General features: G+C 42.9%; 1 protein-coding gene across 14 annotated transcripts in view; it reads right to left on the minus strand.

The window, feature by feature from the left end:
• ENPP2 (ectonucleotide pyrophosphatase/phosphodiesterase 2) overlaps positions 1–20,066 on the minus strand; it is a 132,735-nt gene that overhangs the window by 74,263 nt on the left and 38,406 nt on the right. For 7 of the 14 annotated variants that reach the window (XM_061439504.1, XM_061439513.1, XM_061439510.1 and 4 more), the window contains exons 2-3: positions 19,073–19,175; positions 7,138–7,293 (exon numbers count right to left, since the gene is read on the minus strand). In XM_061439504.1, coding sequence (XP_061295488.1) covers positions 7,138–7,293; positions 19,073–19,175 — 259 coding nt within the window. Of the gene's footprint in view, positions 1–7,137; positions 7,294–7,455; positions 7,679–19,072; positions 19,176–19,377; positions 19,560–20,066 lie in introns of those variants that run through there. The other 7 variants (XM_061439515.1, XM_061439512.1, XM_061439502.1 and 4 more) reach the window with 5 other exon arrangements.

Genomic DNA, 20,066 nt, shown 5'->3' on the forward strand with positions numbered 1-20,066 from the left:
AAAATTAACACGGACAGAGAGTGACGGGGCGGGCTGGGTCTACTTGACTTAGAGTGGTCAAGAAAGGCTTCTCTGAGCTGAAAGACATTTCAGATCTTCATCTCTTAAAACATGTCATAAGTGAGAAGCAAAACTTTTAGAAAGCAATGCTGTTGTTTACTAATATTCTACCGAGAGATACAATTGCTATGTGAATAATTGGATAAACAGATGTTAGTTGCCATGCTAGCAAATCATGTGCAACTACAGTTTAATTTCCATATTTTACAATTATTCTTGCATCCTGATTTCATTATCTGATATTTTTATAACCCCTGTTTCCACTGCCTTCTCTTTCCAAGCAGATTAAATGCTTGGAATTCTTTTACCCAGGATCTGCTATTCTCAATTGTTAGCAATTTTCCAAGGTTATGCTGAGGGACAGAGGTCATGTGAGGTGTTTTTTCCTCAATTCAAAGATAATTCTTCCAACCAAAACACTTGTTAAAAATTTGTTACTTTTGCCATATAATCTTTTAAGTTGATATGTTGTAGTTCCAGTTTTCTTTATTCAGTTCAAGAAATTTTCTTTCCTTTCCATTTGGCCACACGGCATCTTAGTTCCCCAACCAAGGATCAGACCCAGCGCCCTCAACACTGGAAACACAGAGTCACAGCCACTGACCACTGGGGATCAGACCCAGCGCCCCCTACACTGGACACAGAGTCACAGCCACTGACCACTGGGGATCAGACCCAGCGCCCCCTACACTGGACACAGAGTCACAGCCACTGACCACTGGGGATCAGACCCAGCGCCCCCTACACTGGACACAGAGTCACAGCCACTGACCACTGGGGATCAGACCCAGCGCCCCCTACACTGGACACAGAGTCACAGCCACTGACCACTGGGGATCAGACCCAGCGCCCCCTACACTGGACACAGAGTCACAGCCACTGACCACCAGGGACGTCCCCCCAAAATATATTTTTATTCCTCCCCTAGTTCCATAAGAGGGTGTCCCTGGTAAAGAATCCTCCTGCTAATCCAGGAGCTGCATGTTTGATCCCTGAGTCAAGAAGATCCCTTGGAGGAGGGCATGGCAACCCATTCTATATTCTTGCCTGGGAAATCCCATGGACAGAGGAGCCTGGTGGGCTACAGTCCATGGGGTAGCAAAGAGTCGGACACGACTGAGCGACTTCACTTCACTTCACTTCATTAACAAGCTAGATATACTGAGGCATTACTAACTTTGCAAGCTGCTGCTAAGTCCCTTCAGTCGTGTCCGACTCTGTGCAATCCCATAGACGGCCTCCTACCAGGCTCCTCTGTCTCTGGGATTCTCCAGGCAAGAACACTGGAGTGGGTTGCCATTTCCTTCTCCAAACTTTGCATAAGAGTTAAATTTTTAAAAATTTAATGAACCTCAAGCAAGGTATGATTCTGTATAATTTGAAAAGCAACTATGAGAATAAACATAAAAATATTTAACCTTATTAGATAATAATAAAGTTATCTATCGTATCAGAAAAGAAATTTTTATGAGAACATGCTGAAAAGAGAGTGCTGAAAGGGCCTGTGCCCTTTGAGAGAAATATAAACTTTGAGGTGCATAATTATGTTATATTTATTCACATTTAAGAAATGCATATATACTTTGTCTGGCCTTAGGTGAGTGTGAGTGATCATACCATCGTGATTATCTGGGTCGTGAAGATCTTTTTGTACAGTTCTTCTGTGTATTCTTGCCACTTCTTCTTAATATCTTCTGCTTCTGTTAGGTCCATACCATTTCTGTCCTTTATCGAGCCCATCTTTGCATGAAATGTTCCCTTGGTATCTCTAATTTTCTTAAAGAGATCCCTAGTCTTCCCATTCTATTGTTTCCCTCTATTTCTTTGCATGATCGCTGAGGGAGGCTTTCTTATCTCTCCTTGCTATTCTTTGGAACTCTGCATTCAGATGCTTATATCTTTCCTTTTCTCCTTTGCTTTTCACTTCTCTTCTTTTCACAGCTATTTGTAAGGCCTCCTCAGACAGCCATTTTGCTATTTTGCATTTCTTTTTCTTGGGGATGGTCTTGATTCCTGTCTCCTGTACAATGTCATGAACCTCAATCCATAGTTCATCAGGCACTCTGTCTATCAAATCTAGTCCCTTAAATCTATTTCTCACTTCCACTGTATAATCGTAAGGGATTTGATTTAGGTCATACCTGAATGGTCTAGTGGTTTTCTCCACTTTCTTCAATTTAAGTCTGAATTTGGCAATAAGGAGTTCATGATCTGAGCCACAGTCAGCTCCTGGTCTTGTTTTTGCTGAGCTTCATTTTCGGCTGCAAAGAATATAATCAATCTGATTTCAGTGTTGACCATTTGGTGATGTTCATGTGTAGAGTCTTCCCTTGTGTTGCTGGAAAAGGGTGTTTGCTATGACCAGTGCGTTCTCTTGGCAAAACCCTATTAGCCTTTGCCCTGCTTCATTCCATACTCCAAGGTCAAATTTGCCTGTTACTCCAGGTGTTTCTTGACTTTGTACTTTTGCATTCCAGTCCCCTATAATGAAAAGGACATCTTTTTTGGATGTTAGTTCTAGAAGGTCTTGTAGGTCTTAATAGCACTGTTCAACTTCAGCTTCTTCAGCGTTACTGGTCGGGGCATAGACTTGGATTACCATGATATTGAATGGTTTGCCTTGGAAACGAAGAGAGATCATTCTGTCATTTTTGAGACTGCATCCAAGTGCTGCATATCAGACTCTCTTGTTGACCACGATGGCCACTCCATTTCTTCTAAGGGATTCCTGCCCGCAGTAGTAGATATAATGGTCATCTGAGTTAAAGTAAGAGTCCCTTGGACTGCAGGGAGATCCAACCAATCCATCCTAAAGGAGATCAGTGCTGGGTGTTCATTGGAAGAACTGATGTTGAAGCTGAAACTTCAATACTTTGGCCACCTGATGTGAAGACCCTGATGCTGGGAAAGATTGAAGGCGAAAGAAGAAGGGGACAACAGAGGATGAGATGGTTGGATGGCATCACTGACTCGATGGACATGGGTTTGGGTGGACTCCAGCAGTTGGTGATGGACAGGGAGGCCTGGCGTGCTGCGGTTCATGGGGTCGCAAAGAGTTGGACATGACAGAGGGACTGAACTGAACTGAACTGATATATGCTTTGATCCCCAAATCCCATTCCTCAGATTTATGTTAAGGAAAATAGACAGAAGTGTGAACATGCATGAACAATATTCACTGGTACATTGTTCACAGTAGCAAGAGTTAGGGAAACATAAATGCTGGTCACCACTCAACAAAGTAGGCTGCATCTGTTCAATGGAATATGATGTAGGCATTCAAAAGGATGATGTGTATAAAGGCACATAAACACAGATACACCCTCTCACAGGCATAAATACACATAAACATAAACACACATACATACGCTTTAAACCCCCTGATGCCGGGAAAAACTGAGGGCAAGAGCAGAAGGAGGCAACAGAGGATGACATGGCTGGATGGCATCACCGACTCAAAGGACAAGAGTCTGAGTAAACTCCAGGAGTTGTGATGGACAGGGAGGCTTGCCACGCTGCATGCAGTTCGTGGGGTCGCAAAGAGTCGGACACAGCTTAGCAACTGCACAACAAATACACTGTAAACACATAACACAGTCTGAGTTTGCACTGAAACACTGATTGTGCTTATCTCTGGGTCAGCAGAGTAGTATCTCAGAGATCTGTTTTCTCCTTCAACCTTTTGTTATTATCTTATATTCGGTTCTTCCACATTTGGCCTAAGGTATCTCTGTACACAGGGACGTGAGCTACTTTAACGTGTCTATATTTATTAAACTCGGAAAGAAAGGCATGAGCTACATTCAGAGAGAGCTAAGCTAGAGTCAGAACATCCGTTCAAGTTTAGAAGCAGCTCTAAGATCAGGAGTCGGGTGGCTGAGATGATGTGTCCGGGACAAGATACTCAAAGTAGAAGAGGAAATATAGAACATTCGTTAGTTCTTCAGTGCCAAGTAAACACAGACCACTGGTTTGAAATAATATTTTGAAGCCAGAAACTCTGCTGGAACATCTGTTCCATCCCTATATTCAGTTTACAAGGTTCTCAGCATTTCAGTTTACAAACCCACAACCAGAAAGCTGGGAGAAGTTCCAAAGGAAAAAGGAAAGGAACAACAACAAAAAATATGGCCAAACATTGGGAAAATGTATTATGCAAAAAATAAATAAATAGATAAATAAACAGCCTAAGAGCACTCTCCTTCTTTTGAGGAGGGGGAAAAAATCTGAACTGGTAAAGAGCTGACACAGGTTTTCATGTAAATCAGGTGCTATTTCTTTAGTAAAGGAGAATAATATATGTTTCTAATGTCATTAGAAAAGTCAGACTAATGTTAATGATAATATGAGCTAGATTTTTGAAATAATCATCTAACCATAATAGTCTAAAAACAGGTAATAATTTATCAAGAGAGCTGTGGAATCTCTGTATCTAATGGTCTTAATACAATGAACTATTATATTACTCAGCCATAAAAAAGGAGGGTTTCCCTGATGGCTCAGACAGTAAAGAATCTGACTACAATACAGGAGACCTGGGTTCAATCCCTAGGTCAGGAAAATCCCCTGGAGAAGGAAACAGCAACCCACTCCAGTATTCTTGCCTGGAGAATCCCATTGACAGAGGAGCCTAGAGGGCCACAGTCCATAGGATCACAACGAGTCAGACAAAGACTGAGCAACCAACACTAATACTTATAAAAAAGAACAAAATTGGGTCCTTTGTAGAGATGTGGATGGACCCAGAGACTCTCATATAGAGTGAAATAAGTCAGAAAGAGAAAAATAAATATCATATATTAACATATATCTGGAATCTAGAAAAATGGTATAGATGTTTTTATTTGCAAAGCAGAAATAGAGACATGGATGTAGAGAACACAAGAACGGACACCAAGGCAGGGAGGACGGGGAGTGGTATGAACTGGGCGACGGGGACTGACCCATGTACTGCTGATGCTATGAATAAAAGAGATGACTAACGGGGACCTACTGTGGAGCTCAGGGAGCCCTGCTCAGCGCTCGGAGCCGACCTACACGGGAAGGAAACAGGGGAGATATATACATACACAGAGTTGACTCGCTTTGCCGCGCAGCAGAGACTAACACAGCACCGCAAAGCAACTGCTGTTCAGTCGCTGAGTCGTGTCTTTGCAATCCCATGGACCGCAGCCTGCCAGGCTCCTCGGCACTCAGCCTTCTCTACAGTCCAACTCTCACATCCGTACATGACTACTGCAAAAACCATAGCTTTGACTTGGCGCTCCTTTGTCAGCAAAGTGATGTCTCTGCTTTTTAACACACCATCTAGGTTTTTCATAGCTTTGTTTCCAAGCAGCAAGGCTGCAGTGATTTTGGAGCCCAAGGAAATAAAATCTGTCACTGCTTCCACTTTTTCCAAAAAATAATTTTTTACAAAATGGCCTTGAGAGCAGGGTTGCTTGTCACCTTTCCCAGAGAGTGTGAACATGAAGCTGCCCAGAGGAATGGGGGATAATCTACAAGGTAACTGCAAGATCACATCAGAACAGATCAGTCGCTCAGTCGTGTCCGACTCTTTGCAACCCCATGAATCGCAGCACGCCAGGCTTCCCTGTCCATCACCAACTCCCGGAGTTCACTCAGACTCACGTCCATCAAGTCAGTGATGCCATCCAGCCATCTCATCCTCTGTCGTCCCCTTCTCCTCCTGCCCCCAATCCCTCCCAGCATCAGAGTCTTTTCCAATGAGTCAACTCTTCGCATGAGGTGGCCAAAGTACTGGAGTTTCAGCTTTAGCATCATTCCCTCCAAAGAAATCCCAGGGCTGATCTCCTTCAGAATGGACTGGTTGGATCTCCTTGCAGTCCAAGGGACTCTCAAGAGTCTTCTCCAACACCACAGTTCAAAAGCATCAATTCTTCGGCTCTCAGCTTTCTTCACAGTCCAACTCTCACATCCATACCTGACCACAGGAAAAACCATAGCTTTGACTAGACGAACTTTTGTTGGCAAAGTAATGTCTCTGCTTTTGAATATGCTATCTATAGCATATTCATATAGATATATCATATCTGGTCATAACTTTCCTTCCAAGGAGTAAGCGTCTTTTAATTTCATGGCTGCAGTCACCATCTGCAGTGATTTTGGAGCCCAGAAAAATAAAGTCTGACACTGTTTCCACTGTTTCCCCATCTATTTCCCATGAAGTGATGGGACCGGATGCCATGATCTTAGTTTTTTGAATGTTGAGCTTTAAGCCAACTTTTTCACTCTCCACTTCCACTTTCATCAAGAGGCTTTTTAGTTCCTCTTCACTGTCTGCCATACTGCATATCTGAGGTTATTGATATTTCTCCCGGCAATCTTGATTCTAGCTTGTGTTTCTTCCAGTCCAACGTTTCTCATGATGTAAGTCCCCCCTAAAGTGTGAGACTTTGGAAACAGCAGGTAGAATGAGTCGCCAATTTAGGTGATTTTCTCAACTATTGCACGTTCAGAGACCTGTATACCCCACTGACCCTTCTATTAGAGAAGAAATGTGAACAAACGTCAGGCACGTGTAGAGGAAGATTTTAGAGCTGCCTTGAGCATGCAAACCCAAGAAGAATTCCAAAATGATTTTAGACTCCCACTGAGAAGTAATGACCTCAGAGTAGACCCACAGTCACCATACGATACGATGAAACAAAGCCAATGTTAGAAACTGAGCAGGCAAGCAAAAATAATAGTTAGAACAGACGCCCAGAAAAGAGCCCAACACTTTAAGAACGTGCAAAATTTCACTCCAGGTATCCTAGCAGTGAATGGGGGACAGCAAGAGATAGAAATCATAAAGATTAAAGAAAAAATAACTGGTCATAAACATCCCAAACTAGTAAATGACGACTGCAGCTGCGAAGAATTCTCTTTGGGCCAAGTCTTGTGTGGATACAACGGCCATACAGGGTGTGCTTGTAACACAACTGACAGTGATTCCAGGAACGAAACTAAATCCCCCAGTTTGGTTCGTCCAAAGCAGGGTGGCGATGGCAGGTTGCTCAACAGCATGGGTTAAGCCAGCTAACTGAGACTAGAGAGGATTCAAAAGTTACTCACCTGTCTTCAAGCAGAGCTCATCAAAGTCAAGGCAGCAGCTGCTATAGCTCTTACACAAGTTGTCACATCGACAATCAGGGGGTCCAGCCTCTTGAAGTTCAAAGCATCTGCCCTTGCAAGACCCAGAGATGTTGATCGAGGGGGAGTCTGATAACACTGCAAGAGACAAGAGACAAGGGCAATGGGATTAGGGAATAGGTCATGTCACTAGGGGGTTTCCCTGGTGGCTCAGACAGGAAAGAATCCACTGGCAATTCGGGAGACCTGGGTTCGATCCCTGGTTTGGGAAGATCCCCTGGAGTGGGAAAGGCTACCCACTCCAGTATTCTGGTCTGGAGAACTCCATGGACAGAGGAGCCTGGCAGGCTATGGTCCATGGGGTCACAGACAGTCTTGCATGACTGAGCGACCTTCCCGTCACATCACTCTGGCAGGGAGGCCCTGGGCAGAAGAGCGCGGTCATGCAGGCAGACTCGAGCTGAGCAGCCTGGCTCCATCTGCTGCTGGCTGTGAACCTCAGCAGGTCTTCTGCGCCAGTTTCCTCATCTGTAGAGCGGGGAGACCAATAAAAGTAACTGGAGACTATCATGTGAATTAAATGAGATACTGAGCAAGGTGTCAGCCATACAGAAAGTAACAAATGTTGGCTACTGGTTTTACTACTATTTCCAGTGATTATTACCACAATTCTGTGTCTCTGTGGATGCTGTGATGCCAACAGAGAACAGTACTTTGAAGTCTACACTTAGAAGTGTTCATTCGCCTGTTCAAAAATCCACAGTTTTTGTAAGGAAGGTGCACGGATGCTCAGTTGCTCAGCCATATCCAACTCTGCGACCCATGGCCTACAACCCGCCAGGCTCCTCTGTCCATGGGATTTTCCAGGCAAGAATACTGGAATGGGTTGCCATTTGCTACTCCAGGGGATCTCCCTGACCCGGGAATCATACTTGCATTTCTTGCATCTCCAGCATTGGCAGGCAGGATTCTTTACAACTGCAACAGGAAAATTGAGCCTAAATGTTCTGAGAACAGGCTGAACAGACGGGGTTGAAATAAAAGACTTTTAAGATCTCTTCCAGCCGTAAAACCTACATACATAACTAGAGTTATACAAACATAAACTCTACAATCTTGGAGAAAGAAAGGATTAATCAAGGAGCAAAAAAAAATTAATCGGTAAATAGTGCTAGGGTAACAGGCTGGCTGGAAAAATTAAGCAGGATCCTCATCCCAGCTTACAAAGCAAGTCAGATCTGCACAGGCTAGTATGGAAAGAGCTACAAAATGGATAAACATTTTTTTAAAACAGCAAAGCATGGAAAACAATTCTGGTCGACCCAGGGATCGAACCCAGGTCTCCTGAATTGATGGCAGATTCTTTACCATCTGAGCCACCATGGAAGCCCTGGTAGTAAATGTATATATTATATTTTCTGTTAGAAATAGAGATAGAGAAAGCAATAAAGATAGAGATAAACATAAAATAAAGTCAGAGGCCAGAGCTAGAGATGAGAGAGTGGGTGGGGACAGAAGCGTTGAGACAAGTACCAGGGTGAATCTGGAAGAGGACACGGCACCCACCCCGGGATTCCTGCATGGGGAACCCCGGGACAGCGGGGCCTGGCAGGCTGCGGTCCATGGGGTCACCAGAGTCAGACACGACTGAGCACACAGCACATGCCAATGTGAATAACACTTTTTTTCACTGTAAAAATTCTTTACAGAAATTATTTTTGGAGAAATGAGAAGAAGCAAGGAAACGTCTTACTTTTCTGCAATTTGAAACTTCTGTTTTACAAATATCTTTTTTTTTTTAATGTTTTGCTTGCTTACTTTTCCCTCTCACGTATATATATAACATATATCTATATGTGTGTAAGTAGACATGCATGTGAATTTATGTGCATGAAGGGTATATTATACAATATATAAATATCCTACAAATTTTATTTATAATGTTATTTTAGTTCCTTATGTTTATGAATTTTCCATTTTTTTTAAATCAGAATCCATTACTTGTAAAATCAAGAAAACACCAGAGGCAAGGAGAGAACAGATATTTAATGACACTTCTAGGTTCAGCAAAGCCATTTATCTGAACATCCCACTCATCTGTTAGTCCTTTGTCCTCTTTCAAGTCAGAGTCACCCAGTCCTGACCTGGACAGCATTAGATTAGTTCAACTAAAGCAAACAGATTCACCTGACCACGAGATGTGAAACGCTTTTGCATGGTTGATTATGGGATCTTCAAAGACATACAAATTACCCCCATTCAGCTGAAGAAATAATATCAGGTTTCCAAGGCAATGCCTTACCTCTGGTTCACAAACCACATTTTTCTATAGACTTTGCCCAACCAATCAACAGACATGCTGAACTTCGAGGAACTATGAGAGGAGGAGGACTGAGCAGTAGAGAAAGGAAAAATAAAGTCCCACGGTGAAAAGCGAATGTAAGAAAAATGCTTATAACTGAAACACTCCTTTTATAAGGATACTGCTTAGAATCATCCCAGCATCCATCTATTACGAGAAATTCTGAGTAGAATTTGTGCTCATGAACTGCATATATAAGCACACTTAGCTATCCTTAGGGCTGGGATAATCAGAAAAGCTTCAAAGGCACATTGTTCGTAGATGTTCACCCGTCCTGTCTCCTTTGTGGCGTCTCAGCCAGCACGTGAAGTTTTCCTCCATTCACTCCCTTTGCTTTTCCCTCATCATAATCTTTTCCTTTTTCTTATTTTTACTTTCAAAAAATTTGTATGAATTTCTAATCATTTTAAACCTTTCTCCATTCATTCTATCAAAGTGATTTTTACTCCTTCCTTCCAACAATAGTTGGAGAAGAAAATGGCAACCCACTCCAGTGTTCTTGCCTGGAGAATCCCAGGGACGGAGGAGCCTGGTGGGCTGCCGTCTATGGGGTCGCAGAGTCGGACACGACTGAAGCGACTTAGCAGCCGCAGTAGCAGTCCAACAATAGTTACTCTCTAAGTTTACCACTCACTGTGCTTTTGAAAATAATTGAATTTCACACAATAGCTCGCCCCTATCCAATTATCATCTTCCTTGCCAACCCTCAAACTGAAGACAGCTTTGTTAAGAAAGAGCTGCACTTACACTCATAATGCAAACATACAGCTCATAAAAAGTATTGTACTCAATATGGGGTTACTAACAACTTTCAAATAAGAGTGAATTTCTGGGCTGGTGTGGATTAGGGATTATTGTTGCTTAGTTGCCAAGTGTGTAAGCCTCTCGCAACCCCCATGGACTGTGGCCCGCCAGGCTCTTCTGTCTGTGGGATTTCCCAGGCAAGAATACTGGAGTGGGTTACCATTCCTTCTCCAGAGGATCTCCCTGCCCCAGGAATCGAACCTGGGTCTCCTGTGTTGGCAGGAGCCTCTTTACTACCGAGCCACTAGGGAAGCCCATGGATTAGGGATACGTATGCCAAACTCACTCCTGGCTGACTGATTCTGCTGAGAACGGCAGGAACGGCAGCAGCCTTTTTTTTTTTTTTTTAAACAAAATAAAGTGGCAGAACAAAGTTCACCTGGCCTTTCCAGGGCCTGTTCTGCCCCTGACATCTTCCTTCAGAACGACTCCCAGCCCTGATTCTCTCTTTAACTCGTCCCCACGAGCCGGCTTTTTCATCCCACCCAGGTTCTGGGCCCCTCGCCCTGCACCAGGCCAAGTTTTAGGACTGCTCTTCTTCTTGTACTTGATTCAATAGTCAGATATGGAAGGATTCTCTAACTTCTTATATACCTGAATTCTAAAATCTGTAAAGCCTTCCTTTATCAGAACTAAAAACTTCAGAACTAACGAGAAAGACAACAAGGAAACAAACTCCGTGCTGAGTGAAGTAGGTCAGAAAGAGAAAAACAAATACCGTACAGCAACACACAGATATGGAATCTGGAAAAATGGTACCTGAACCTATTTGCAGGGCAGGAACAACGCCGCAGACATGGAGAAGAGACTTGTGGACACAGCCGGGGAAGGAGAGGCGGGGCGGATTGAGAGAGGGGCGTGAAACATAAGCCACGACCACAGGTAAAACAGACGGCCAGTGGGAAGTCGCTGCGTAACTCAGGGAGCTCAGCCGGTGCTGTGACCCCTAGAGCGTGCAACGCGGGGATGGGAGCGAGGTGCACGCGGGCCGGGCCTGCGGACACTCAGGGCCGGTTCACACTGCTGTACTGGGAGTGAGGTGCACAGGGCGGAGCCTGCAGACACTCAGGGCCGCTTCACACTGCTGTGAGGCAGAAGCCAGCAGGACACCGGAAAGCAATTATCCTTAAATTAAAAATAAATTAAAAACAAATCTGTCCTAAGTGTGATGGGGGTCTGAAACTTCATATGACGCACTTGCCAGCACTTTTATGAGATTCAAATGCTATTCTGCCTTTTGAATTACACATTTAAATGATATTGTTTTACTTCAAAGGAACAAGTCAGTTCCAGAATCTTAAAAAATAAATGTCGCAGGTCTATACAGACAGAAGTTTTCTTTAGAGACTTTACATTTTAAAATATGTTATATGTGATGTACATAAAAACAATGCTGTACGCTTCTTACTTTTCCCAGAAGCACAATTTCATGATTTAAAAAACCCACCAATGTAAAATTGGATTTATCACATTCAAACTCACAATTCTGATAGAAACAAGTGAAGTTATTTTTACTTAGCTAAGTAAATCTTCTTTCTAAAACATTCCATCTTACCATACCTACACAGAAGTAGCATTGTGGAATTCTGGTGCCATTTATGCACAGAAAAAAAAATTATTGATAATTTAATTAGACTATTCGAAACAGCCTAATTCATGACAACAGTTGTGACCTAAACATAATTTCATCCTGGATTCCCAAGCACATTTTCCACCAAATCTCTGCAAAATGGAAATTTTCAGATTTGGACGACGGCCAGTGAGGGAGGCTGTGTTTAAGTTTGAAACTACTTAGCCCAGCCGAACGCTGGACGATTCATCTAAGTTTTATCTGATCCTGCATTCAGAGTTTGCGCTGTAACCCACTCTCTGTTCCTCCCATTTTCCATGGTTCTCAGCCTGAGGGTTTCCTGAAAGTGAGAGGCAAGTCTTGAAATGAAACAGACTGAGTAAGCCGCCTCCTTTCCAAGAGCACTGGGACAGACCTGGCTCTCCGGTGTCTGCCTGCCTTGTCTGAAGCATAAAATACAAGGAAAAAAGGCAGACAACGTGGATGACAATCAAGATGCCGGCCAACTCAAGCCTGAAGTCCCGTCTGACGCCTCTTCTGGAGCACACGATGTCTTCTTTCCGGTCCTACTTTCTTGCGCTGAAGTTGCCGTTTTTCCTCGATACTCTTGACCTCATCTCTTCGAAAGCAGCACTTAGTACAGGCCTGTGTGTCAGTATCTCCACTTCCTAAATACACCACTTCCTATAAATATCCATTACTGCACCATCATTACGCTCTCCTCTTCTTCACAGCTTCTGAACCAGATTTCATAGACAACTTTTTAAATTAATAGGTCCACCTGGGAAGTTTTCAAACACCTGTACTTTCAATGTGTTTGTATAAAATACAACATCCTCATGTAGCAAGACCCCATCAACTACAAGAAAATAGGTTTCTAGATGATTTCAATGAAATCTGAGTCTAATTTCACTTGTAAATCACTCAAATAACATGTATGGTCACAGTCAGTAGTATAAGTCTGCTACCAAACAATGAAACGGCGTTTTATATAGCACATACTGTCAATTTGATGAGGTAAAAATGGAGACCCTGGCCTTCAAACAAATTTGGAGATAAATGCAGTGTATCAGCGTACACTCAACACCTTATATTCTTATCAGTCTTAGTATGGCACGTTTGTTTTCAAGAATCTTTTCAGACAAAGAGGCGATATTATCCCCATTTTCCTGGTTGGGAGATCAGAACTCTAGCGAAAGAGAAAGTCGCTGAGTCGTGTCCGACTCTTTGCGACCCCATGGAAGACAGCCCACCAGGCTCCCCTGTTCGTGGGCTTCCCCAGGCACGAATCCTGGAGTGGGGTGCCATTCCCCCCTCCAGGTGACCTTTCCAACTCACGGTTGAACCCAGGTCTCTTGCACTGCAGGCGGATTTTTAACCATCTGAACACCAGGGAAGCCCTCCGAATTCCATACTTTTTCAGTGTGTTTTTAAATACCACGTCCTCGTGTAGAAAGACCTCGTAAACTACAAGAAAACAGATTTCTAGATGATTTGAATACAATTTAAGAGTTTAATTTCACTTGTGTACTGCTCCACTGTGTGGCACAGGGAACCCTGCTCAGTGTTCTGTGGCAGCCTGCATGGGAGGGGACTTTGGGGGAGAATGGATACGTGTATATGCTTGACTGAGTCCCTGTGCTGTCCACCTGAAAGTATCACCATACTTTTATACTCCAATATAAAATTAAAAGTTGTTTTAAAAATAAGAACCTTAGGCCTAACTTAAGCTAGCAAAGGCCTAGCTACAATTTTAGATCATCTGATTGTAGCTATAATATCATTATCGTTAACAAAGGATTTTTCAAATTATGCACATAAGCTCTGAATTTTAGATGTTCTTTTTAAGACATGATTTTGGAAGATATAAGCTATGTTGAACTTTATTTAAGATGGAGATTTCTGGTTAATGCAACAAGATAGAAGATTCTGTATAGTTTTTTTTTTTTTCCTTGTCAATTTTAGTCTTTAATTTTTATATGAAATTTGAAAATTAAAGAATAGTTAACGCCCCTTTCTATAGTATACAATTATGATAAGCAATGCATAAAAATCATCGGGAATATAAACTAAATTGATGTTTTTAAAAACAATCTGCAAAATACTCATTTTAAAGAAATTATTTTAAAAGTTTACTATTACAATGTGTGCTTATATCATTTGGACATTTTTTTGCTTACCAGGTTTTTGCCTACTATTTACTATGCTTTTCAACAGAAATTGGAACAGGTTTTATTAGGTTCACAATAAAATTTTAGTCTGAATTCACTCCTTTCCCTTTTTTAAATTAATGGCTTCCCAGGTGGCTCAGGGGTAAAGAATCCACCTGCCAATGCAGGAGATGCAAGAGACATGGGTTAGATCCCTGGATCAGGAAGATCCCTTGGGGTAGGAAATGGCAACCTGCTCCAGTATTCTTGCCTGGAAAATTCCAGGGATGGAGGAGTCTGGTGAGGTACAGTCAGTCCATGGGGTCGCGAAGAGTCAGACAGGACTGAGTGAGTGAGCGTGCGTGCACATAGGTGCTTTACAGCGCTGTGTTGGTTTCTGCCGTATGGAAGCTGTATTTCTTTTAAAACTGTGTGTAGTGGAGAATAGCCAGTTACCAGCACAGTGATACTGGGCTGCTGGGCCTGCTCCCTGAGCATGGGGCTGGCCAGGAGCCTCCGGGGGGCTCCCAGGTGGGCCAGAGCCCCGCACTCAGGCCACTGCTGAGTGGGGGCACATGCCTGAGGGGTGCATGTGTGTGCATGAGCGCATGAGCACGTGTGGCCCTCTGCCCCTCCACCCTCCGCATGGCCCACCTTCTACATTAAGATTCAATGTGTTGCTTCATATTGTATATTTTGGGGAAAGTGAAAGTCACTTAGTCGTGTCAGACTCTTTGTGACCCCATGGACTGTAGCCCACCAGGCTCCTCTGTCCATGGGGATTCTCCAGGCAAGAATACTGAAGTGGGTTGCCATGCCCTCCTCCAGGGGATCTTCCTGACCCAGGGATCGAACCCAGGTCTCCTGCATTACAGGTGGATTCTTGACTGTCTGAGCCACCAGGAATTTGAGACGTTTTGGGGAAAGTTTGGGGCATAAATCAGTTGAACTTGTAGGAGCGATTTTTCTATCATGCAGAGTAGGTATTTTTTGTAGACTGAAGGTTAATCAATTTTGTAATACTTCTGAGAAAGAAAATTATCTGTGTATACACAAGAAATATATATATGTGTACAACAATAAACATGGAACTCGACTCCCTGCGCCCCCTCCCAAGAAAAGGTTGTGATAGTTTCGGGTGGGCAGCCAAGGAAGGGCCCCAGCCATACATGTACATGCATCCCTTCTCCCCCAAGTCCCCTCCCATCCAGGCTGCCACACTGAATCAGCCATACGTTTTCATATATCCCCTCTTTTTTGGATTTCCTTCCCATGAAGGTCACCACAGAGCATTTGTATAGTTCTAAGATACATGAAAAATCACCGTACCTAAGTGCCATATAACAAAGAACTGAAAAATCCACGCCCTTCTTTCAATGCTAATTCAGATCATTGTGTTCCACTGACTTAAATGCCTTCTGGTTTCAACATTAGATTTAACATAAAGTCCCAGGACGTGATAGTCCTTCTAATTTTCCTTACCGAGTAACGGCTGATGACAGTCACCAGTCAGCTTTGCAGCTTGGAGGAACTTTTAAGCGCCTTTGCGTTGTAGGATGAGATGCCCAAAGCTATCAAATGAACGTGAGCCTTCTCACGCCTGTCACCACTATCTGCTTTCTCCAGGATTCACAAAGCAAAGCTTTACTTGTAAAGTTGTCAGTGACACTCTTCATTTCGCATTTCCCCATGAATTTCACTTGCATTCACATACTTTTAAACTCTCAAGCCACTTAAAAACGATGATGACTTGAACAAAGCTTTCAAGTCTCTGTTAGCCAGTTACTCACAAGCTTACCCACTTCCCTTTGTCTTTCAGGTATGAAGTTGCTTCTCTCAAAGGAGATCCCATTTCCACCCAGAGACTGGAAAAGTATCCGTCACCAACTCCAGTGAAATAGATTCCACCATCACACAGAAATATACACATAAGCACATTACATGAGTGTCACCTGTATACACATAAATTCTCTTTCAACTTTAGAGGTAAATCAAGCTGGCTACATCAGATGTATGGGACAAGAAAGTCAAACTGAATTGCACATATTCTTTACATTCTCTTTGAAAATTTATTCCCGGCATCTCATGCACCTGATGGTCCGTGATATTTACCCAGCAGACTTGTAATTAGTTCTGCTCATTCCACATCCTCTAATAAATCTACAATCTGAAAGAAGAAATCTTATTTTACCATGACTTCCAATAGATCACCACATCCTAACAAAAAATCCAGCTATCAAGTGTGCCAAACTATTAATTATAATAGTTTGCATGGCCACAGCCTTGAAACTAACATCCACCACAGACCAGCTGCAAGAGTCTGCATGTGTGTAGAACGTTCTCAGCTGCAGCTGAGGACTCTGAGGTACTACGTTTCCTAAGTAAGAAACTGAATGGTAGTGAATGAGAGGTCTTGCCCCGGTCAGTCTGAAGCTGGCTATGCGTCAATACCCTCTGTGTTCCTTCTACTTGGTAGAACAATCTCGAAGCACTGAGTTTCTCAGGAATACTCCGGAACACGGAAGTGTATTTGACAGTAAGCATGGCAGCCTTTCCTCCTAGCATCTTCTCTAAAACGCATGTGACAGCTCACCCAGGGTTTTCCGACGCGCACACTTTGCGGGCAGAATCACCAACCATAAGCGTCATCTCAGACACACACAACATTTAAAAAGAGGAAAACGCTTAGACTCTCCGCACTATGAGTTCAGTCAGTTTCCAAAGCACACCATGGTCTTCATTTGGGAGAAATCAATTACAGTGCCTCAACAGCAATAAGCTATATCAACAGAAATTTAAAAATAAAAAGTGTCAGGCATACCAAAATCCCCAAACTCAGACTCACATGTATCTCGAGACTAATACTTCCTAGCAGTAGAATTTTCACTAATGAATTACTTTAGAAGATACCATAAGGCCAAAAATAATCAATGATTTGATTAATAATTCAAGAAGCAAATATTCTGAAATATACTAGATTTAGAGATGATAATTTAGATTATATTATTTTTCCAGAAGTAGCATTGACTCATTAATTCTTATAATTGTTTTTAATAATGTACGGAAATTATTTATTATACACAAAATATATTTGAGGATTAGTAAATCTGGTCTGTATTTTTCAAGTTCTCCTGCAGAGAGTACACACATTCAAAAGGCAATGAAACAGAACAGACAGAATCATATTTTTCTTTTTTAATCCAGAAGGAAAATTGGAAATCACCTAGGCCCATTCTCCATTGTATGGCTAAGGAAATGGAACTCACAAGTGACTTCCCCAAGACCACTTGGCAAGTGAGATGGATCCAGGGTGCCAATCCAGGGCTTTCATGACCATTTTCCAAAAAAAAAAGTCAACTTTGAAAATAATGGACGACTTGATTTTACAACACTCATCAGAGAAATAACTTTTAATATCAGTTTTAGCCAAGGTAATATATTAATACAAAGAAGGGAAAAAAGTTCCCTTGAGGGTCCATTGGAAAGAGCCAGCAGCAGGCTCTCAAGCTTGCCCCCATGGCTAAACTAAAGGCCTGATCCTTGCTCTTCAGTCTGAGCAGTTACAGGCAGTGTGAGCAGGAGTTACACTTGTCTGGAACAACCGTTCGTTACCAAAAAAAACAGGATCCTCCAGCCCAGGGATCTGCTTTCCTCCCCTTCCGCAACAGAAGACAGCTCATTTTGTCCATTGGTTCCCGGGGGTGCAGTCTTTAGGATCTATTTTCTTACTTTCCATCCCAAGCACACTCCACTTGGATCCATTGGTTCCCGGGGGTGCAGTCTTTAGGATCTATTTTCTTACTTTCACCCCAAGCGCACTCCACTTGGATCCATTGGTTCCCAGGGGGTGCAGTCTTTAGGATCTATTTTCTTACTTTCATCCCAAGCACACTCCACTTGGATCCATTGGTTCCCTGGGGTGCAGTGTTTAGGATCTATTTTCTTACTTTCACCCCAAGCACACTCCACTTGGATCCACTAAACCACTTCTGATGTAATTCTTTCACCCTTTACTCAAAGGTCACTTGCTTGAAATAAGGAAGGTTCAGGATTCCATCAATGCATGGAGCATAACTTGGCTAAGAAATGCTCGTGCTGGCTACAGAGAGACAGGTGACAGTCTTTTATGAGTCAGGTCAAGAAATCCAGTGCAGAGAAATACAAAATGCATAGGAAGGCCAACAGACACGCTGAGATGTCAGGAAAAGTCAAGAAAAGATTGCCCCCTAGAGTACCCGCTACTTAATATGTAATTTTTCTTTATAAAACCATCAGCAGCTCCAATTTCCAGGAAATTAACCAACTCATTACTTAAGACCTGGTCAGTTAAGCCTCCTGGATCTGCACAAGGAGCTCCTTTATAAGAATTCCCATACTGCTTATGGCACAGTGTACATTGTAAAAGGAAACTCTTTCACTTCAGTTCTGTGAGTTAAGTCATGACACTCTGTGAAAACTTACCTCTCCTGGGCCAAAAGAAAAATCAGGGAGAAGAAGTCGATCTCATAAGCTCTTCTAAGCACCTCCTCTCATATTTTCCCTGTTTTAGGTTAAAGCTTCATCTCATAGCCCTGAACTTTCATAAAAACAGTTCCCTGCCTTTTCTTTTTCTTTTTTTTTTACTTCCATCCCTCTCTTTCTCAAGGTCAGAACTTTCTGGACACAAATACTAGATCTCCTATGCCATGACAACAAATTACACTCACAATATCTCTACTATCAACTCAGCACCTGTTCTCATCACTTCTTTTTCAGCCTTGTCTGCTCACAAGAGCTTTAATGTTATCTTAGCATTTATAAATTCAGAGGACGGAGATTTAAACAGTCAGTTGAAGTAGCAGGAAGAGTTCATAAAATGTTCTCTTACTAAACCACGTTCCCCCATCTGAACTGTACAGAGAGCTGATTTTATTCCAGAGACAGCATGAGTTAGTTACACTGCAAGATTGAAGGTGCATTTCTTAACGAGTGGACAGTGATCACTTTTAATATTTTACAAGGACTGACAATGGGCACAGCTGCTACACATACCTGTAGGAGGGCCTTCATCCCATCCTTCTGCCCTCTTAATTCGATTTGCTGTGAATCCTAAGCAGATATTGACACCAACAGCAAAAGTGAAGAGAGATATCACCTAAGAGAAGAAAGAGATCCAACTGTCAGTGCAGCCAGACAAGCCTAAATCCGATCCCAGAGGCAGTGCAAGTGACTTCAGCATCACCATCCAACCCTGCAGCTTCCCAAATGCACCCTGTAGTGCTGTCTTCATTTTAAAAGCAAAAAGAAAATTCAGAATCAGAGAGCAACTCTGCCCTGTCATTGTCTCCCCCTCCTACCTGATGGAGCTGGCATGAGCGTCTCCTGGCCATGGCAGGGCTTCTTGGAAAGCCTGCGGCAGTGTGCTCTGTTTGTCTACACTGAGTGCGCTGCTTTTTGGGGCTCCGAGTCCAGTCTATTAACTACAAGTAATCCCACCTGGGAGGTTGACAGGCTCTTCTGATTTGTCCAAAGCTCGATTTCATCACAGTTTGTTCGCAAATCGCAGCTCTGAGCCTGAGCAGCTTGAAACATCCCTCTCCGCCTCTCCGCCCGCGTGGCCCCTCCCCTGACACACAGACGCTTTCATGTGGCTTCCTCTGGTAACATAAGGGTTTCTTATGCTGCTGTAGCCAATAACCCTGCCTGTTCATTTTCCTTCCCTCCTGAAAACATGGCTTTTTAAAAAAAGAAACCAAATGCATTTTATCCGATAAAAAGGAAACAGAGCCACAAAAGGGTTTCTACCAGCTTTAAGCTTTTAAGGTTTAACAATGAAGTTATTCAATGCAGTCAACCTCACAACTTCATGTGTTTAAAAAAACAAGGAAAGTTTTATAATTTCTAAACCTACTAACCCTCTGTCCGGCCCATTTCTTTATTTTTCTGGCAGTATAAATGACCCTGTCCCTTCTGCCGCATTCTCAGCGACTCCCGGCTCCTCAAACATTTCCCACGATGAAACCTCCCAGGATTGTAACGAAACACA

This window comes from Bos javanicus, chromosome 14 (genome assembly GCF_032452875.1).
Source record: "Bos javanicus breed banteng chromosome 14, ARS-OSU_banteng_1.0, whole genome shotgun sequence".
Lineage (NCBI taxonomy): Eukaryota > Metazoa > Chordata > Mammalia > Artiodactyla > Bovidae > Bos > Bos javanicus.